This window comes from Simochromis diagramma, unplaced genomic scaffold (assembly GCF_900408965.1).
Source record: "Simochromis diagramma unplaced genomic scaffold, fSimDia1.1 OVJJ01000333.1, whole genome shotgun sequence".
Classification (NCBI taxonomy): domain Eukaryota; kingdom Metazoa; phylum Chordata; class Actinopteri; order Cichliformes; family Cichlidae; genus Simochromis; species Simochromis diagramma.
In genome coordinates, this window is record NW_024386765.1 from 3138392 (window position 1) to 3155341 (window position 16950).

Consider the following 16950-nt stretch of genomic DNA (forward strand, 5'->3'; position numbering starts at 1 on the left):
ATTCACCTGCCGCATAACCCCCCCTGATCTCTCAGAGGACTGCCCAACACCCAGAGCAGACTGAGGAGAGGGAGAAAGACGAATAGGTGAGAGGTCTGGAGAGATGCGTTCTGGGTAGTAATGTTCAGGAGTGTCAGGGCTCAGTGAGCGAGGAGGACTCAACGGGCTCTTTGAGCGTGGGGGCGATGGAGACCGACTGCAGGCGCTCCGAGTGTGAGAGAATTTGGGGGAGGAGAGGAAAGTAGCGGGATTCTCAAGCAACTGAAGGTAGATGGAAGGCTGGGTCAAAGGCAAGAGGAAATGGATTATGCACAGATGCGCACAGATGCTACATGACATAATGGAAGAAGTTCAGAGGCGCTCAGAGGAAAGCATACCTGCCACTTGGGGCGAGTGGGAAGCAGACTAGGAGGAGGAGGAGTGTCATCTTTGGGCTTTGCAAAACGGGGATTTTCTCTCTCCACTTCCCCATCTTCCTCATCTGATGAAGGAAGTGGGGAAGTTGGAGGAGACTGAGCAGGAGAATAGGATGGATCTGATGGGTCCTGATCAGATGGAGGCGTGGATAGGAAAATAAAAAGGAAAGTAAAGGGTGAGAAAAGGGTGTGCAGAGCATGAAAGGGTTACTTCGCAAAGAAGCCAGTTTGTGATATGAGGACAGCAAGTAAATGCTCCATCATGAGAAAGGAAGTCTCATAATATCAACATACCACGTTTACCATAAGATAGTATTATTGAATTTAAGTGAAATACACTCACAGAAAATACTTCAAAGATGAAGTATTGAGTCAGACACTTTTTCCTTCTGGTGTACCAATAAATAAACCTGCAAACAGCATTCTTGAGCCACTTTAAAACTGCATCACGTTCTCCGTCAAAGCTAAAAGATTACAGACAGATACAACGACAGCCAACTGTTCTGCAACACATCCGATGCAGGCAGGCAAATCCCAAGTAAATTAACAACCTTTAAGACCCTTTACATATTCAGAAAGGCAGAAACCCCACAGGCGACACAGACTGCTCAGACAGCAGAGGAAGTTAAAGTGGAGGAAGGATGAGGAAATAAATACCAAAGCAGCTCCTTTAATGACAAACTCACCTTTGTTCGAGCCTTTACTGTTGCGGAGTTCTCCTCAAATTTGGCCAGCAGCTGAGTTGCCATGGAGCGGACTTTGTTCTCCCGTTGTTCCCCATCCTCACCAGCAGGGGGAGCACTGTGACAGGACAACTGGCATCACACAAAGGAGAAAGAGAAAGTGAGATCAATTTGAAAAGCAAAAAGTGGCATTACTCACATCGCTTGGAAGAATGAAGCCATTTCAAAGAAGAACCTACCTCTGTGAGGTAGTGGTTGCCCTTTCGCCGTTTCTTGTTATCAGAATCTTCCTCCAGTTTCTTGTCATCCTGCAGCATCAGACGACACAAACATATACAAAGTGCATCTCACTGTCATCAGTTTAAAAAAAAAAAAAAAGGCTTTAAAAGAGGCAAACGTGTGGGGAATTTCAAAATAAAAGGCTGTTGTACTCTCAATAAGCCAAAACTTGCAAACCTGCAGGAGTATTAAACACAAAGCAAACCTATTTATCACAACAGATGCTCTACACTAATACGCCTTTTTCCTCCGGCACTCATAAATCCTATGCACACTAACAGCTAAGATTCATGGTTAGATAACACACGCATTACAAACACTACTTTGACCTTTAATGCTACCTGATCTCTAATCTAATTTATATGACTACTGTTGAGCAGCAGAAATGTTCAGATCAAATCAATAACACACAAAAAGCAAGAATCAGCATTTCTCCTTACCCTGGGAATCCTCTTTCTGGGCTGAGGCAGGTTTAGCGCCTTGTGGTTGGTTTTAGATTGATAATCTTCACCATTTTCATCTCCTTCTCTGGAAACTGGAAAATAAGCACAATACAGTTTACATACAAATTATCCAATCTTTTCAGGAAATTCTGCTAAAACAGTTCAAGAAAATGTAAAATTACTATTAAGATCAAATGTCATTAAAAGGCTTGCTGGAAACAGTAAAATTCCCATTTTAGAGGTGGATTTGTTTGCAAGTGTGACACTTGTTGATTTGAGTAATGAAAAAAACAAACAAACAAAAAAAAAACAACAACCTGTATGCGTCACATACAAGGCAGTGGGAGAGAAGGACACAAAAGCTCCCTTTACATGAACAACCACCACTGACAGGTGGAGTAAAAATCGCTGATCACTTGTTTTCAGAGCAGCTTTCATCGGACTTTTTGGGTCCTGACAACTTAGAGGAAAAATAAATTGATGCAGACACTACCCTGCTGAAACAGCAGTCCCCAGCAACAGCGGTCCTCACATAATTAGACAACACACTGGACAACACTGTCAAAAATGGTTTAAGGAAAATAGCAACACAGAGGACTCAAAACTACCAATGCCCAAATCGCAAATTCCAAAAAACTAAATCTCAGAAACTACAGGTCAAGTTCATGAAAATAGAGTTTCATTAAAGAAGCATGACTTGTTTGGACAGGTTGCCGGGAGCAAGTTTATTTCTTAACATGGCAGCGCAGCCAAGTGTGCACAGTCGCATCTGAACAAACCACAAGGCTTCTGGAACAGTGTCCTTTGGTCAGACGAGACCAAAGTGGAGATGTTTGGCTATTAATGCACAGAGCCACGTCTGGCAAAAACCAAACAGCATGTCAGCAAACACACCTCACTCTAACTGTCAAGCACGGCGGTGGAGGGATGATGATTTAAGCTCGTTTTAAAGACACGGGACCTGAACATCTTCAACCACAGACTCCTCTGTAAGCCAGGACGGCACTGAACACAGAACTGTGCACAGAACTCTGCCCTCCTGCATGATCCAGTCATCTTGAAAAAGAAAAAAAAAAGCAAAAAAAAAAAAAGCGTAAAAACCATTAAAACCCCAGGAGGTCACACTTTAAGCACCATCTTTGCTATTGTGGAATTGTTTGAGTGCCGTGTAACATTAGCATAGGGGAGGTGGGCGGAGATCCTTATTCAACAACTTTTATCAACTCCCTGAAGGCCTTTTCCCACAAAGCTGATGCCCAAAGCGCTTGCTTCACATTTAGAGTCTAACTCTGCTCTACATGTTTATCTCCCTCACTATTTTTTTCTACTTTTGGTTCGGTTTGATGTCACTAAGTGCAATATTCTTTATAAGGCCATTTCAGGCTCGCTGTGTTGGCTATGAATACAGAAATCCTGCCCACCTACTGCTCAAATCTGCCGTTTGCAGAACCCACTTAAAAGTCAAAAAATGGGAACAACTTTTTTTTTTTTTTTTTTTTATTAAAGCTAAGGGGCAGCAGCATGGCCTAATTTCAGAAAAATGTGAATTATTTTGATATAAGCTATTTTATTTGAGTCCAAGAATAAAAACATGGGACTGGAAACAAGTCCTGTTTAAACTTAGATAAGTAAACTTAGATAAGGCCAAGTCTGAGCAGTGGACTTAATTAGACCAGGGTTCATCCTTAGACTCCAAATAAAAAAAAGGAACTGGAGTAAAAACCACTAATGCATCTTCCCAAAATAACCCAAGGCTATTCAGCAGCACAAAGGGGCCCAGTGTAAAGACTAAATATAACTCAAGTCATGCACTTAAAGGATGGAAAAATGACTGACTTTCAGTTTATTTGGTGGGAATTTAGGATATTTGAGTTCAGCGGTGACAGCAGAGGTCTACAAACACCAACATTAAAGTGCGTTAGGTAAAACGTGGCTGAGGCTGCAGCTCGCAGTGGTGCTGGACCTGAAGACCTCCAGAGTTACGCCAAGCAACTGGATGTGTCTTCCACAGACATAGCTCGCATACCACTCAGGTCTCTGGCAGGGACCAACTCAACCACAGTTGTGTAACATGTAACTTTAGCTCATGTAGAAGACTCAGCTGGGACTATAATTTAGCAGAGGGACTTCTCCACAATTTAAAAAGACAATGAAAATGTGTCCACAGCAGCAGTAAGCAGCATCATTGTCTACCAACCAAAACACTAGAAGGATCTTGATGCGATCCACGTGAGGATATTTTCTCAAGTATCGTTTTGCCCTTTAAGAGAAATAAAGCGAATGGAGAGCCTTGTTTTCACAGCTTTTTTGGGTTTCATACAGCATTTCACATTTTTTGGCAAATTGATAACTGCCTCGACCGCTTCCCCGTCTGTGTGTTCAGGGTTAGATCAATACACACGGTTAAATGTTAAATGATCATTTCCTGTTCCTAAACTGGGGTCGGGAGGTCAGGTTTTAGGGCTACCGTTTCCAGTCCAAGAAATTTACATTTAAAGATACGATGAAGACTAACTTTTTTTTTTTTTTTTTTAAAAAAAACCCCAACAACATTGGGTTGTTCATGATTGAATTTAAAAAATTCATGTAAGAATCTTTGTGGTTCTGTGAGGAAGAAGCTGACCTTTGTTTGCTGGCGAGTTCCTGAAGGCCTCGTAGAACTTGGAAAGGTACAGGACCATCAGCAGCTTATCAGGTTGAGAATCTGCAGCCATCTCCTTTCCTGTCGTCACCGGTTGGATGCCAAACTCTCGCTCAGCCACATCAAACGCCAGCTGATTGTTCCCCGCCACGTCCTCCTCGTTCAGAGAGTCATAATCACTGAAATGGAAAAGGAGATGAAGGTGAGGTTAGGAGATGTGTGTATACGCTCAGGAGGTTTCTTCATATATATTCCATATACTGAAAACAATCTAGAGAGAGCCGTTTGTGGAGGCTAACTCAAGCCATTTATTTAGCTTCTAGATTTTACAGATGTCCCGTAAATGCTTCACACATTAGAGCAAAGCTGAATAAAAACAACTAAAGGAAAATATGACAAAAATATAAGTCATTAACCAAAATACAGATCTGCACTGTGTTCAGAACAATTTCAATAAGCCAAGATGGTGACAGCTTGAGGCTTCATGACAGCATACATAAAGCAGTCTATGCTTGCTGACTATTTGAGGGCATTCCAGTGACTGCTGACGGCTCCACTACAGCAGGAAATCAAGCAATTAATAGTTCGAGACCCCTGGTTTAAATGAAGGCAACTCAGTTAGCCTTTGTGCTAGAGAGAAAATGATGTGCTTCCTGAAAGATGGGGATTTTTTTTCCCTTTTAAAGTCAAAATGACAAAATAAGTCTGTTAAGTCTGCTGGTCAATAAAGAGTTAAGGTGCACTGCATGTGATGAGATGGCTTGTTTCACTGGTGAAAGTTAGAGGCATGAAAAAAATTCATCAACTGTGCGAACATGTCAACATCTCTGCACGTGGAAATTGATGGCATGTGTGGAATCAACAGCTCAGCGCTAAGACAGCCATGCAGGTGACGCGTGTCACAATTTTCAGAGTGCTGATGTCATTACAACCCATCACTGTGACAGTTTACATGCAACTGAAAGAGCCAATAAAACCGTTGACCGTTATGTGAGCAAGAAATCAAACAAAAGTCAGTGGTTCTGGATCAAGGAGTTGCCGGTGACTTTGCATGCAATTTAAAAATTGAGCATTGCACAAGAAAAGTCAATTAAACTGTAAGTGAGGAGAGAGCCAAAGAGACATGGCTCTGAAAGGTTTCTTTTGTTTGTTTTTAATTTGCACAAATCTCTCAGCAATCATATGACTCAATTACTAAGCTATTCTAAACCAAACATTGCTCTTGAAGCTGTTGACGGAGCATGAGTATGAGAAGCAAAAATCGTCGCTTGAATTATCACGAGCATTAGTGCAAGTGTTTCCTGTTAGCAAGCTTTGGCTCTCCTTACATGAGCTCAGGCTTCTGCCGATGGATGAGAGCACAGAGGGCCAGGCCATTCCTCCAGGAAGACGCGAGGTTGGTGACATCGACTCCCTGGTACCCATGAGTCTGCCTCTGACACCAGTTCAGCAGGCGGCCAGGATGGACCTCAGACTCTACGGAGAGAAACAGTCTATCAGCATGCAGCATCACAGGAAAGGGCATCTTCATCATCACCATTATTTCCTCAAGGCTGGAAATGTTCCTCAGACAGTGCTGACACTATGGCACGTTAATAAAGTACGGGTTGGTTTGAACTTGCAAAACCTGAACGACCTCCCAGGCCCGAAGCAACACTGGCAGCAGAGCACATGCAAGGACATGCTTTAAATCATGACCGTAAACTCAAGCAACACAAACAAGAGAAGGAATTAGAGTGTCCAATGGGTCCCAGTACTCTTTCTGCAAAAACACTATAGGTAGCGGGACTGGGAGCAGTGGGGTATCAATGCAATCCCCTGCTTCTGAGAAAACACCAGTGTCCTCTTCAGTGCATGATTTTAAACAAACTTATGAAATAGCACAGGCTTAGTGAGAATTATTTATGATTTTACATGATAAAAAGCATGTGATACTAATATGTCATGTCTTCCTTCCTAGCACAAATAACAAGACAAGCCCATGCAGCGAGAGCTGCTTGTCAGCCTCGGACAACAACTTAAAAGAAAACAAAAATGCAAGAAAACTGTTCCTGCTAAAGGCGGAAACGGACCGGATTCAACAAACACCGAGTACAATCAGATCACGAATCCTTCATATGATGTTAAGCTAACAACAGCCAGTTCTCCATTCTTGGTGCACTAGTTAGTTAAACTCCACACGACAGGAAGAGCAACCTGTGGGAAACATTTATTGTGCAGCTCCTGAAGAGCTGAACTTGACTTAGCTGTTAAACTAAAGTTTTAAGCACTTTTTCTGGCAAAAACACTACCTTGGCTACGTTTGGGCTTGACTTATGCTGTGTCACTACTATTGCTATATAATATGTTGCTGGCACTCTGTGGCCACAGATTTACAGAAGCTCACTGCTCTTAATTTTGGTGCGGCCTGCAGCACAGCTTTTATTTATTACAGATTCGATCCATTTTTTCCAACATTCTCAAAAGTATTACAAATTTCCTTTGAAATAATACAAATATAATTTTGAGGCTCTATTGCAAAACCCTAGTCCTAATTAGTATAATATTCCCAGGATAATCGCAGCTCTTTACCAACTCCATTTTTTTTTAGCTCTCCAGTTAATCCTGTGCTCCAATACTGCCATCATATTATTACAGGGAGGCCGTCCCAGGGCGCATTGTTTATGGGGGCAGGAGACATGAACACTATTAAAATTGTTAATATTTACCTGTTTTTTTATTTTGTTATTTACAAATGCAATGTTTGATTACCCCTGCCTCCCAAGTTTTAGAACAGATACTTCCATAGTGCCTCTGAAAAGTACGACTTCATGCAACATAACCAAAAGTACTAATATTACTAAATTGAGCAAATTTAAATGCAAAGCCCTACACTGTGTGCGTCTGCTCTTCCAGATCATATCAGGTCAGCTCATGCATGAAAGAGGCCTCATGTTGGACCCTCGTGCAGGTGTAATGTTATCCACCTGTATTGTCTGCAATGAGGCGTGTCGAGCCTGTGACTGAGATGGAGCTAAAGTTTCCCCTCAGGAGGGCTGAGCAAGCATTCAGTATGATGTCAGCAGCCTTCCTTCTGTGAACCAATCTGAGGAATTTATTCAGACTCTTTTTTTTTGGGGGGTATTAGATGACATTGCCAACCGGTGCTGAGATGTTTTTGGAAACCTCGTATGAGCTTCTCAATTTGATGTTTCAAAGAAAGCTTTCGTGCAGTGTTAATGAGGCTGCAGATGCATCCAGTCTTACTGATGAGTCAGAATGATCAGATTACTATTAAAAGAAGACTGGGAGCTTTTACAGACTAATTAAGTCCCACCTGAGCAGTTGGCAGCAATCCTTTATGCCGCTACATATTAGGCACATCTACAATCTGCTCTTTGTTATAGCTCCGTGAACAAAATAGATTGGCTGGGACTGTAATCTCCAATTTGTGACTATTAAAGACTCACACAGCAGAAAATGAAGCTGTTCGACATGCTGGGTCTGTCCAGATGCATCAAATGCTCTCAAAGTGCAAAGGTCCAAGAACACTACAAGGAGGGCTCGATTATCATCAACTGTCTTTTTCTGTAATGCACTATAACGTTGAGGTTCTTTGATGTTACCATTGGTTACAACTTGACACGATTATAATTAAATCCATTATTCATGTTTGATGGTTGGAGTGCACTTTGTAGCTTGGAGGAACATCTACCTTTCCTGGACAGGTTGACTGATCGACGTGCTGGTCCTCCTCTTTCTATCTGACCTGGTCCCTGATGACCATCAATGAACAGGTGACGCACCTGGAAGTACAAAAATCAGGAGGCCTAATGACATATAGGTTCTAGGGATGTGCAGATAGAAACTGTAGGCTGTCAACTAAAATTTGTATATTTTTTTCTTTAAATGTTACATTGGTACATGGCATTTGAACTGCAATATATATGATACTGACCACGAAGGTTTCTGTTGGAAGAAAATGTACTTGGCACTCTTTCATTTCTACATTCAGTGGAAAGATTACATGATTGTGTTGACTGCACAAAAAAAACATTTTGGGGTTTTCAGAGTCTGCAGGCTTCCAGTGTCACGAGAACCAATACTTTGAGAGATGTTTTCTCATTTCCTGTTTTGATCTTATGAAACTGATTGGCTGCGATTGTCCAATGGCTATGAAGACGAAAAACAAAAGACAAAATTTGGGGGTGGCTGTAGCTCAGGCGGTAGAGCAGGTCGCCTACTGATCGGAAGGTTGGTGGTTCGATTCGCTTCCCCCAGTCTGCATGCCAAATATCCTTGGGCAAGATACCAACCCCAAATTGCTCTCCGATGCATCCATCGGAGTATGAATGCGTGTGTGAATGTTAGTTAGAAAGCACTTAGAAAAATGTGCTTGTGTGAATGGGTGAATGCACAAGTTGTATAAAGTGCTTTGAGTGCTCAGAAGAGTAGATTTATAAGAACCAGTCCATTTACCAAATCCAGGAATATTTGTGTGACCACGAGTTTGAAGATGTTTGGTGTTGATGACTACTTATTTTTTTGTTAATGCAATGAAACAGCCACATAAGTTTGCTTATATCAATGTAGGGATGTCAGATTCCACCCTTCTTGATTTCACCAGACAGTCCCCATATTTTCATATTCAGAATCATAGCAATTACTCCTTGATGACCCCTCTCAGCTGCACCATAGTGCTGAATCATCAGAATTTGTGATGGCAAATGCGATACATTTGCATAGTTCAAGTGAGCATACAGAGTTTCCCCAGTGCCCTTATTTGCAGAGCTGAATATTATCGATGTAAACCTAGAAACGCAGCTCTCTGCGGGTGTAGTTGGTTGGTGCCAAAACACCAGCAGCAGTAGAGATTTGATCTCACACTGCAGAATTTGTAGAGAATTTGCTCAGAACAAGTTTGAGCTCGTTGTCGATGCCTTATGGAGAATAAAGTAAACATCTAAATCTCTTCAAACACGGGTTTATTTATGTGACATCTACCATATTAATGTGGAAATGATCCCCTAACATTCTAGTTTATAATGAGGTAGACAAGTAGAGATTTCAATCCAGTATTTCTGTTAAGTGTAGACGGCAACTTCATTCCTTCTTTCTTCACAGGTACCCTGTCGAGCACAGGACTCACCTGATGTGGGCGCACACAGCTGGCGTTGAGGTTGGGGTAGCGGGTAGCAGGGTCAATGGAGTACTGTTCAAAGTTTTTACTGATGTTCTCTGGGGTGGTCTGGGGTAGAAGACGGTAAATGCTCTCCCTGGAGTAGAAAGAAAGATTTAACTATCAGACTTAAGAAAGAACAGCTTTTAAAAGGAACCCAGAGTTCTATGACTTAAAAGTGCATTCATGTGGAAACAAACCAGCTCAGGCATTATTAGAAGACATAATCCCGTTTGAATCCATGAACATGCTCACACACCTCTCAGCCAGGATCTCCAGTGGGCTCTTTCCTTTTGCCCAGCCCTTCACCATCCATGCAGTGTCAAAGGCAGCCAAAAAACCCCGAGCGCAACCCGTACCCATCGGCCAGAACGGCTGTAAACAGAAAGCATGACACACACAAGCTGAGCCTGGCACACAATAAGAGCAGTGTCGGACAACTTTCACAACACTGATAAATAAATACATAGGTACATTTTATTCTAGGCACCTGTCAAAAACACTCAAGATCACATTAGAAGACTTAAAAATATACATCTCATTAAGTCAATAAAAGATTCAATAAAACAGTTAATAAAACAAGTTTACAATACATAAAGTCATTATGACCAGAGTAGCAGGTGGGAAACGATCAGACTGGGTGTGGAGTTTAACGATTGTGTTTGGAGATGGGATCTGAAAGCAGAGAGTCGGTGTTATGGATGTCTGGTGGGAGGGAGTTCCACAGGTGATGGACGGACAAGGTGAAGCCTGTCGAGCCCATAGCAGTCAAACGGGTGGATGCCACAATGAAATGGAGAAACGCACCCAAATGTTCAGGGAGGCACTTAAGGTTAGTGACTGCCTTGAAAGCTGGGAGCAGAATTTTGAACTCAATACAATATTGAACCAGAAGCCAGTGAAGCTGCTGAAGGACAAGCATGATGTGGTTAATGGATGAGCTGGTGATGGTGCGAGCAGCAGAGTTCAGGAACAGCTAAAATTTATGGATGAACTTGAACACGCGGGCACGGCAGTACTGTTGGGTGAGACGGATGGAAGCGATTAATGTTACGAAGATCAAAGTACGATGTGAGGGTGGAAGGACAGTGCGCCGTCAAGGATGACACGCAGACTCTTAACCTGAGCGGAGGGAGAAACCGAGCGACTGTCAATGAGAAGGGAACGCTACAACTTCTCGTACCTCAAGCAAACTATCTCCCACCAGTGCAACCAGCAGCTGGTGTCCATGTTTCTCCCTGATCAAGGCGGCGTTTTCTGAGGCGTACATGCAGGTGAAGTCAAACATGGCTACATCCGGCTGTCCGTAGTGGTTGATGGCGTAGTCCAGGGATGGCAGCTGGTAGTTGGTGCCAAAATCAGCCGCTTCACGAGCATATGAGAGCAACGCTTCCTGGTTGACGTTGTCAGGACTCAGAAGTCGTTCAGTTTCCATGTAATCCTGCATTAAGAAGAAGGAGACTGTTTTAGGCACACGGCTGTATTGACATGTGGCATCGTTCAGCACTGACGGGCAATGTAAGACGAGAGGGAGACCACTGAACACGCGCGTCTTTACCTATATTACTCCCACTGTGGGGGAAAACATCTGCCTTCTTTTACACTGTGGGGACCTCATCGTCACAAATTATCTTAAAAGAAATAATTACATTTTTTAAAAGAAACAGTTGTAACAGGTTTAGGGAGAGTTTCCAGGATCTTAAGAGAAATCCATGTAATGGTCTTGAACTGGTAATAAAGGTATGTGTGAGAGGGGAGAGAAAGAAAATTAATAAATAGCCCTCATACGTATGCCAATCCAATACTCTAATACTCTCCTACGTGTGTGTGTGTGTGTGTGTGTGTGTGTGTGTGTGTGTGTGTGTGTGTGTGTGTGTATTTTCAGATAATTGGTTTGGCAGACATTACTGGGTGGTTAGACTGAGGGTCACATGGAGCCTTTCCAATATGATCCAGTTGATGTCCTAATGCAATTGTAATAACCGCATTTATAATGTCTAATCTCTTTAATGGTGTGTGTGTGTGTGTGTCTGTGTGTGTGTCTGTAGCGCATGAGCGTTTAATTAGAACCCCATTCATCAACCTCCTCTATGCCGACCCGTCACTCACTGGTCTGGCGAGCACGCACACATTCCTGTTTGGGAACGGCCTTTGAATCCTGGAACCAGGGTTAACCACAGAGGGAGGGTGTGAACTGTGACCCATTGGAGTCTGGAAGAGTCGAATCTATGTTTGTGTGTCTGATTAAATCAAAGTCAGCTGAGTAAACTTACATTAATGATGACCCCTTTGTCCAGCAGGCTCTGCTTTTTTGCAGTCATGACAAAGTAGTGGGTGTTGTCTTTGTAGTAAACTATGTTCTCCAAGTCGATTCCTGCAAACATGAACATATTTACGTAACGGAGGACGTTTAGTGCAGGAAGAGCAGCATTTAGAGCGGGAGAAGCTGTCATTTTCCCACTGCAACATTCTTTCCTGACTCACCCGTGTCCTCTTTGAGTTCCAGAAAGAACTTTTGGTTAAAGATGAAGGCCACGCCACTTATTTCTTCTACTTTGGCCTCTGCTGTTGTGTTCCTATTGACAAAGTTAGCCGTTATAGCGATTGCCAGCTTCCCACGAAACTCCTTGCGCCTGAAACCTGCAGAGGTGGAGGAGGGAAAAACAAAAAACAAAAAAAGGGTTCAAACATTTCAAATCATTTATTATTTCCTGAAGTTGGAAAATCAATACAAAAGTATTGAAAATACAATCCACAAAGCTTCACTTTGTTTGTTCCAATAGTGGGAAAACAGTAAGCCTGCTCCTGATGACCTCAGTGATCTGGATGTTTTGTAAGGCAAAGGGTGAATTAAAAATGTAACTCAGTAAGAGTCCATTTAGAGCTTTACACATGAGAATGATTTTAAAAGTTATTCAAAGGGAATGCAGTGATTTATTTTTTACTGAGTAATGCGCTCCACCTTTTTGATGTTTGTTAGATTTCTGCAGAATTATGAATGAGCTGTAGTTTTACTATGACTACTATGACTACAGGTCATAGTAGTTTTACTATGACCTGTAAAAGACACTGTTACAATAATCTAATCCGCTGAAGATGTGATCATTTGAATACTGTGTAAACAAAATTTTCTGCATCTGCTTCAGACTGAAATCCTTTAATTTTTCCAATAGTTTTCCAATGGTACTAACACGGTAGGGCAATGGTTAGCACTGATGCCTCACAGAAATAAGGTCCTGGGTTTGAATCCAGGCTGGATTTACAAGAGATGCCTTTTGTGTGGAGTCTCCAGGTACTCTGGCTTCCTCCCCAAATACAAATGAGACACCAGTTATTTTAACCCCAAGTGGTTATAGGTGTTTCTGTGAGTGTGTCTCTGTGCCAGCCCTGTGATAGACTGAAGATCTGTCCAGGGTATACCCTGCGTCTTGGCCTATGACAGCTGGGATAGGCTCCAGCACCTCTGATGTAAGGCTGATAGTAGGCCAAATTAATGCATCATGTTTTCTAGATAGGCTGTTTTCTTTGGAGGTGAAAACAACCACTGATTTGCTTAATGCACTTTTTGTTTAAGTGTAGGGGAACTGCAATCATGTGGTGACACTGATGTGTAGAGTTGTGTGTCATCTGCATACTTTTGACAATAAATGTTATAATACTCTGAATGAGAGGGAGCATGTGTTTGTTATTCCCTCAATACCGCTAATTTACTCTCCAAAATCCAAAAGTACTTATCAAACAGGCTCCAAGTGTACATCACATCCTTTGTCCCAGGACAAGACTCAGCGGTCCATCTGCATCTAAAGGACAGAGGTCACTCTTTCGAAGATGCCAATGTTCCCATTTTGGACAGAGAGGACAGATGGTTTGAAAGAGGAGTGAAAGAAGCCATCTATGTCCACTGTGAACGGCCATCTTTGAACAGAGGCGGTGGTTTACGACACCAGCTGTCTGCCATCCAGTGTTGAGATCCCTTCCCAGACGCCTTAACATCACTTCCTGGGCCTTTTGACCTCAGGAAATCACATGATAGGGTGGGGCTAGGTTTCACAATGAGCTCACCCGAAACCTTGGCTGATGGTGACCTACACCCGTTTTCACACCTTGGCTCGTGTGATTGGGTAGAGGATCATCAGGGGGTCCAGTGTCCCCCTCACTCCCACAGGGTTTAAATCTGGGATTTTCCACCATTTGACCCTAGAACTGCAGAAACTTCTTGGATGAGAGATGAAACATCTTCAAGCAACTTAAAGAAGTCCAGACGCTTTTCTTTCCAAGCTTCTTAGACTCTTTGCCATCCTCATCATGGATATGTGGAATTACTCCAAGTCTGAAGAAAATCCCTGCAGGGCCTAACCATTGGGGAATTTAGTATTTTTAATACAGAAGCTGCAATTCTTAAGTTATCTAGTGTAGATGACAGTCAGGAGTTAGTCATAATGTTGTTCTTTCCCTAACAAATAATTTGCACAAACATCCCCCCCCCCCCTCCTACTAGTCGACCATTATAATCCTATTTAGAATATTCCTTGGAGGAAAGTCCCGGAGCAACATGCAGTTGAAAGAGTTTCTCTGCAGTCATGGAGACACCAAACCTTCAGGAGGATGATGCTTCCCATCAGTCGTCCTTATGGGAAAGTAAACATGTTTATAACACACACATATGCCACACACACACTCGCACACGAGCAGAAAATAAACACTGCAACTTGTACGCTTTGACAAAGCCAACAAAGCTCTCCAGCAGTTCATGAACCAGAACACCCCTCTGACCCCATACGCACCATTAAGCCTCCAGCTGAAACTATGTCAGCAGGAAATGCTTTACCAAGTGGCCGAAAGCAGCTTTGCGCCACCTCACCTCATTTCCACAAAAAACAAACAAACAAACGGAGCTTTGACTCCTGAAATGTAGGTCCATAACAAAGTATGACCCACAGCACCACTCGCATCTGTAACCTATAATCTTTTCTCACCATCTAATGTGCTTCTGCGTCCGTCAGCTCCAATCACCACGTCAAATTCAAAGTCCGAGACAGGATGGCCAGAGGGTCGGATCTCTGCCCGCCAACCATGACCTGAGGAAGAACACAAGGAACCATATATGATATTCAAGGACAGTGCAAGAAAACACAAGCAGGAAGGCACGCTCAAGTGCTGATTTTAAAGAAAAATACAAAACAGTCAGAGCAGATGAGGTTGGATCTCAACTACCCTCTCAGTGTCACATAGTTGTGTCATGTTCCTTGGAGTGTTAGAGTGAGAAAGTTTCTGGACATGCTGTGTGGGACATGCTATTTTAAGACATTCAGAAAACCCAGCACAGAGTTCAACTAAAATTTAACAGCACACTCAGTTTATCTTTATTCTCCACACAGTTTATTAGAAATACTCTATATACACTTCAAATGTGCGATCATTTTAACATGCCCTGTGTGTAGGGAACTTTCCTTATATAGCCAAGATATGCAGGCGGGTCCCAGCATGTCACTGCCACTCGTGACACTTTAACATACAGATAATACCACAAATACACACCCACAGACACACTTGTCTTTCTGTATTTGTGAGGATACTTACTGACTTTGGAACTGAAAATGGCTTCATAGTAGAGCAATGCAGTGACTCACACACTGGTGTAATGAATTTGTTCATGAGGACATACTCACCGACATCTGTCTGCTCCTCTGGTGGCTCCAGCAGTTTGATGAACTCAACATTGACGTGAATCTCGACACCAAGGATCAAGCTCACTTTTACCAGCATCAGTTGAAGCTGGCGGATACCTGGAGCAGGGGCAAAGAGACAAGTATGTTCACAGAGCAAACCAAGAAAAGAACCATCTCTACTGGCAAAAAACAGCAATTCTACATACTTAGTAGTTATTAACACACATCAATTAAACCTCCAGAATAAAACTGGGAAATTTAAAAAAAGCCCAACGTCCTCCAAGATCCATGATCATAAAAAAGGCATTCTTCTAACCAAGCAGCAACTTACAGGGATAAATAGAAATTATGCCAACAGAGAAGTGCCAAAAATGACCCGAGCCCATTCCAGGGTGGATTTTAAAAGTTAGAATGAACTTTACAGGCTGTAAACTGTGCTCTAAAGCCTCCATAACAACGCTATGGTGGGTGGATTTTCAACAACTAACCCTTAAACTTTAGGAAGGCTTAAAAACAGGTGGCTTTTCGTTTATTGTCATTTAGCACTAATTAACTAATAACCAAAAATGGTTTAAAACCCCCAAAATCTGGGTGTTGATGAGCAGGGGAACAAATATAACTAAGTTTAATATATACAACCTTTGGTATGGAATGTGGTTTACTGATGCTTTCGTGCTGATGTTTATTTTGCTGAAATTGGACTCAGATGAGTTTTTAAATGTTATTTATTCATGAAATAAATAGTTTGGGGGTTTGAACCTTTTTATGCTTCTTAAATAGGCCATGTCACAAAAGTCAAAGAACACCATAGGACACCGTACTTGTGTGGATCTGTCACATACAAATCTGGCACAACAGAGTACTGCAACCAAACAGACCATAAAACAGACTGACAACAGTAGATACTTGCAGAGACATGGCAACAGACTCTCAATGAGTCAAAATTTAAAATCAACATAAGCATAAGATTTTTTAGTTTTTAGAATAATATAATGCGAGTTGTTTGTACATGTTTCCACTTGTGCTCCACAATGAATTAAAGTTAGGAGAAGGACATGCAGTGGGTGGGTGTGGCGGAGGAGGATGCTAGGGATAGGATGAGATGGAGGCAGATGATCTGCTGTAGCAGCTGGAAGAAGATTCCCCCTGGACACTACTGTAAGAATCTGATATGTCAAAGCATTTACACTGTACTCACATGCATTAGCAAAGAATGCCCGTACAGTACAGATGTGACGAGAAGTGAAGAGAGTCAGCAGACCTCATCTTTGAAATGAGATACATGACAGTTGCTAAAGCTGGAGAGCAACAAGTGCGAATGGAACTGTGAATGGTAAATGGCCTGTATTTGAATAGCGTTTTACTTAGTCCCAATGGACCCCAAAGCGCTTTACATTACATACAGTCATCCACCCATTCACACACTGGTGATGGCAAGCTACATTGTAGCCACAGCTGCCCTGGGGCACACTGACAGAGGGGAGGTTGCCGGACACTGGCGCCACCGGGTCCTCTGACCACCACCAGTAGGCAACGGGTGAAGTGTCTTGCCCAAGGACACAATGACGGAGACTGTCCAAGCCGGGGCTTGAACCGGCAACCTTCCAATTACAAGGTGAACTGCCAACTCTTGAGCCACGATCGCCCCGCTACTTGCAAAC

General features: G+C 42.6%; 1 protein-coding gene across 5 annotated transcripts in view; it reads right to left on the minus strand.

Moving 5' to 3' along the window:
• mical2b (microtubule associated monooxygenase, calponin and LIM domain containing 2b) overlaps positions 1–16950 on the minus strand; it is a 60406-nt gene that overhangs the window by 21650 nt on the left and 21806 nt on the right. For 3 of the 5 annotated variants that reach the window (XM_040036003.1, XM_040036012.1, XM_040036021.1), the window contains exons 4-16: positions 15290–15406; positions 14597–14698; positions 12105–12260; positions 11894–11994; positions 10804–11061; positions 9880–9995; positions 9591–9717; positions 8157–8247; positions 5791–5938; positions 4445–4641; positions 1819–1913; positions 1339–1407; positions 1103–1231 (exon numbers count right to left, since the gene is read on the minus strand). In XM_040036003.1, coding sequence (XP_039891937.1) covers positions 1103–1231; positions 1339–1407; positions 1819–1913; positions 4445–4641; positions 5791–5938; positions 8157–8247; positions 9591–9717; positions 9880–9995; positions 10804–11061; positions 11894–11994; positions 12105–12260; positions 14597–14698; positions 15290–15406 — 1706 coding nt within the window. Of the gene's footprint in view, positions 1–6; positions 61–163; positions 280–377; positions 546–1102; positions 1232–1338; positions 1408–1818; positions 1914–4444; positions 4642–5790; positions 5939–8156; positions 8248–9590; positions 9718–9879; positions 9996–10803; positions 11062–11893; positions 11995–12104; positions 12261–14596; positions 14699–15289; positions 15407–16950 lie in introns of all 5 variants that reach the window. The other 2 variants (XR_005696409.1, XM_040036032.1) reach the window with 1 other exon arrangement.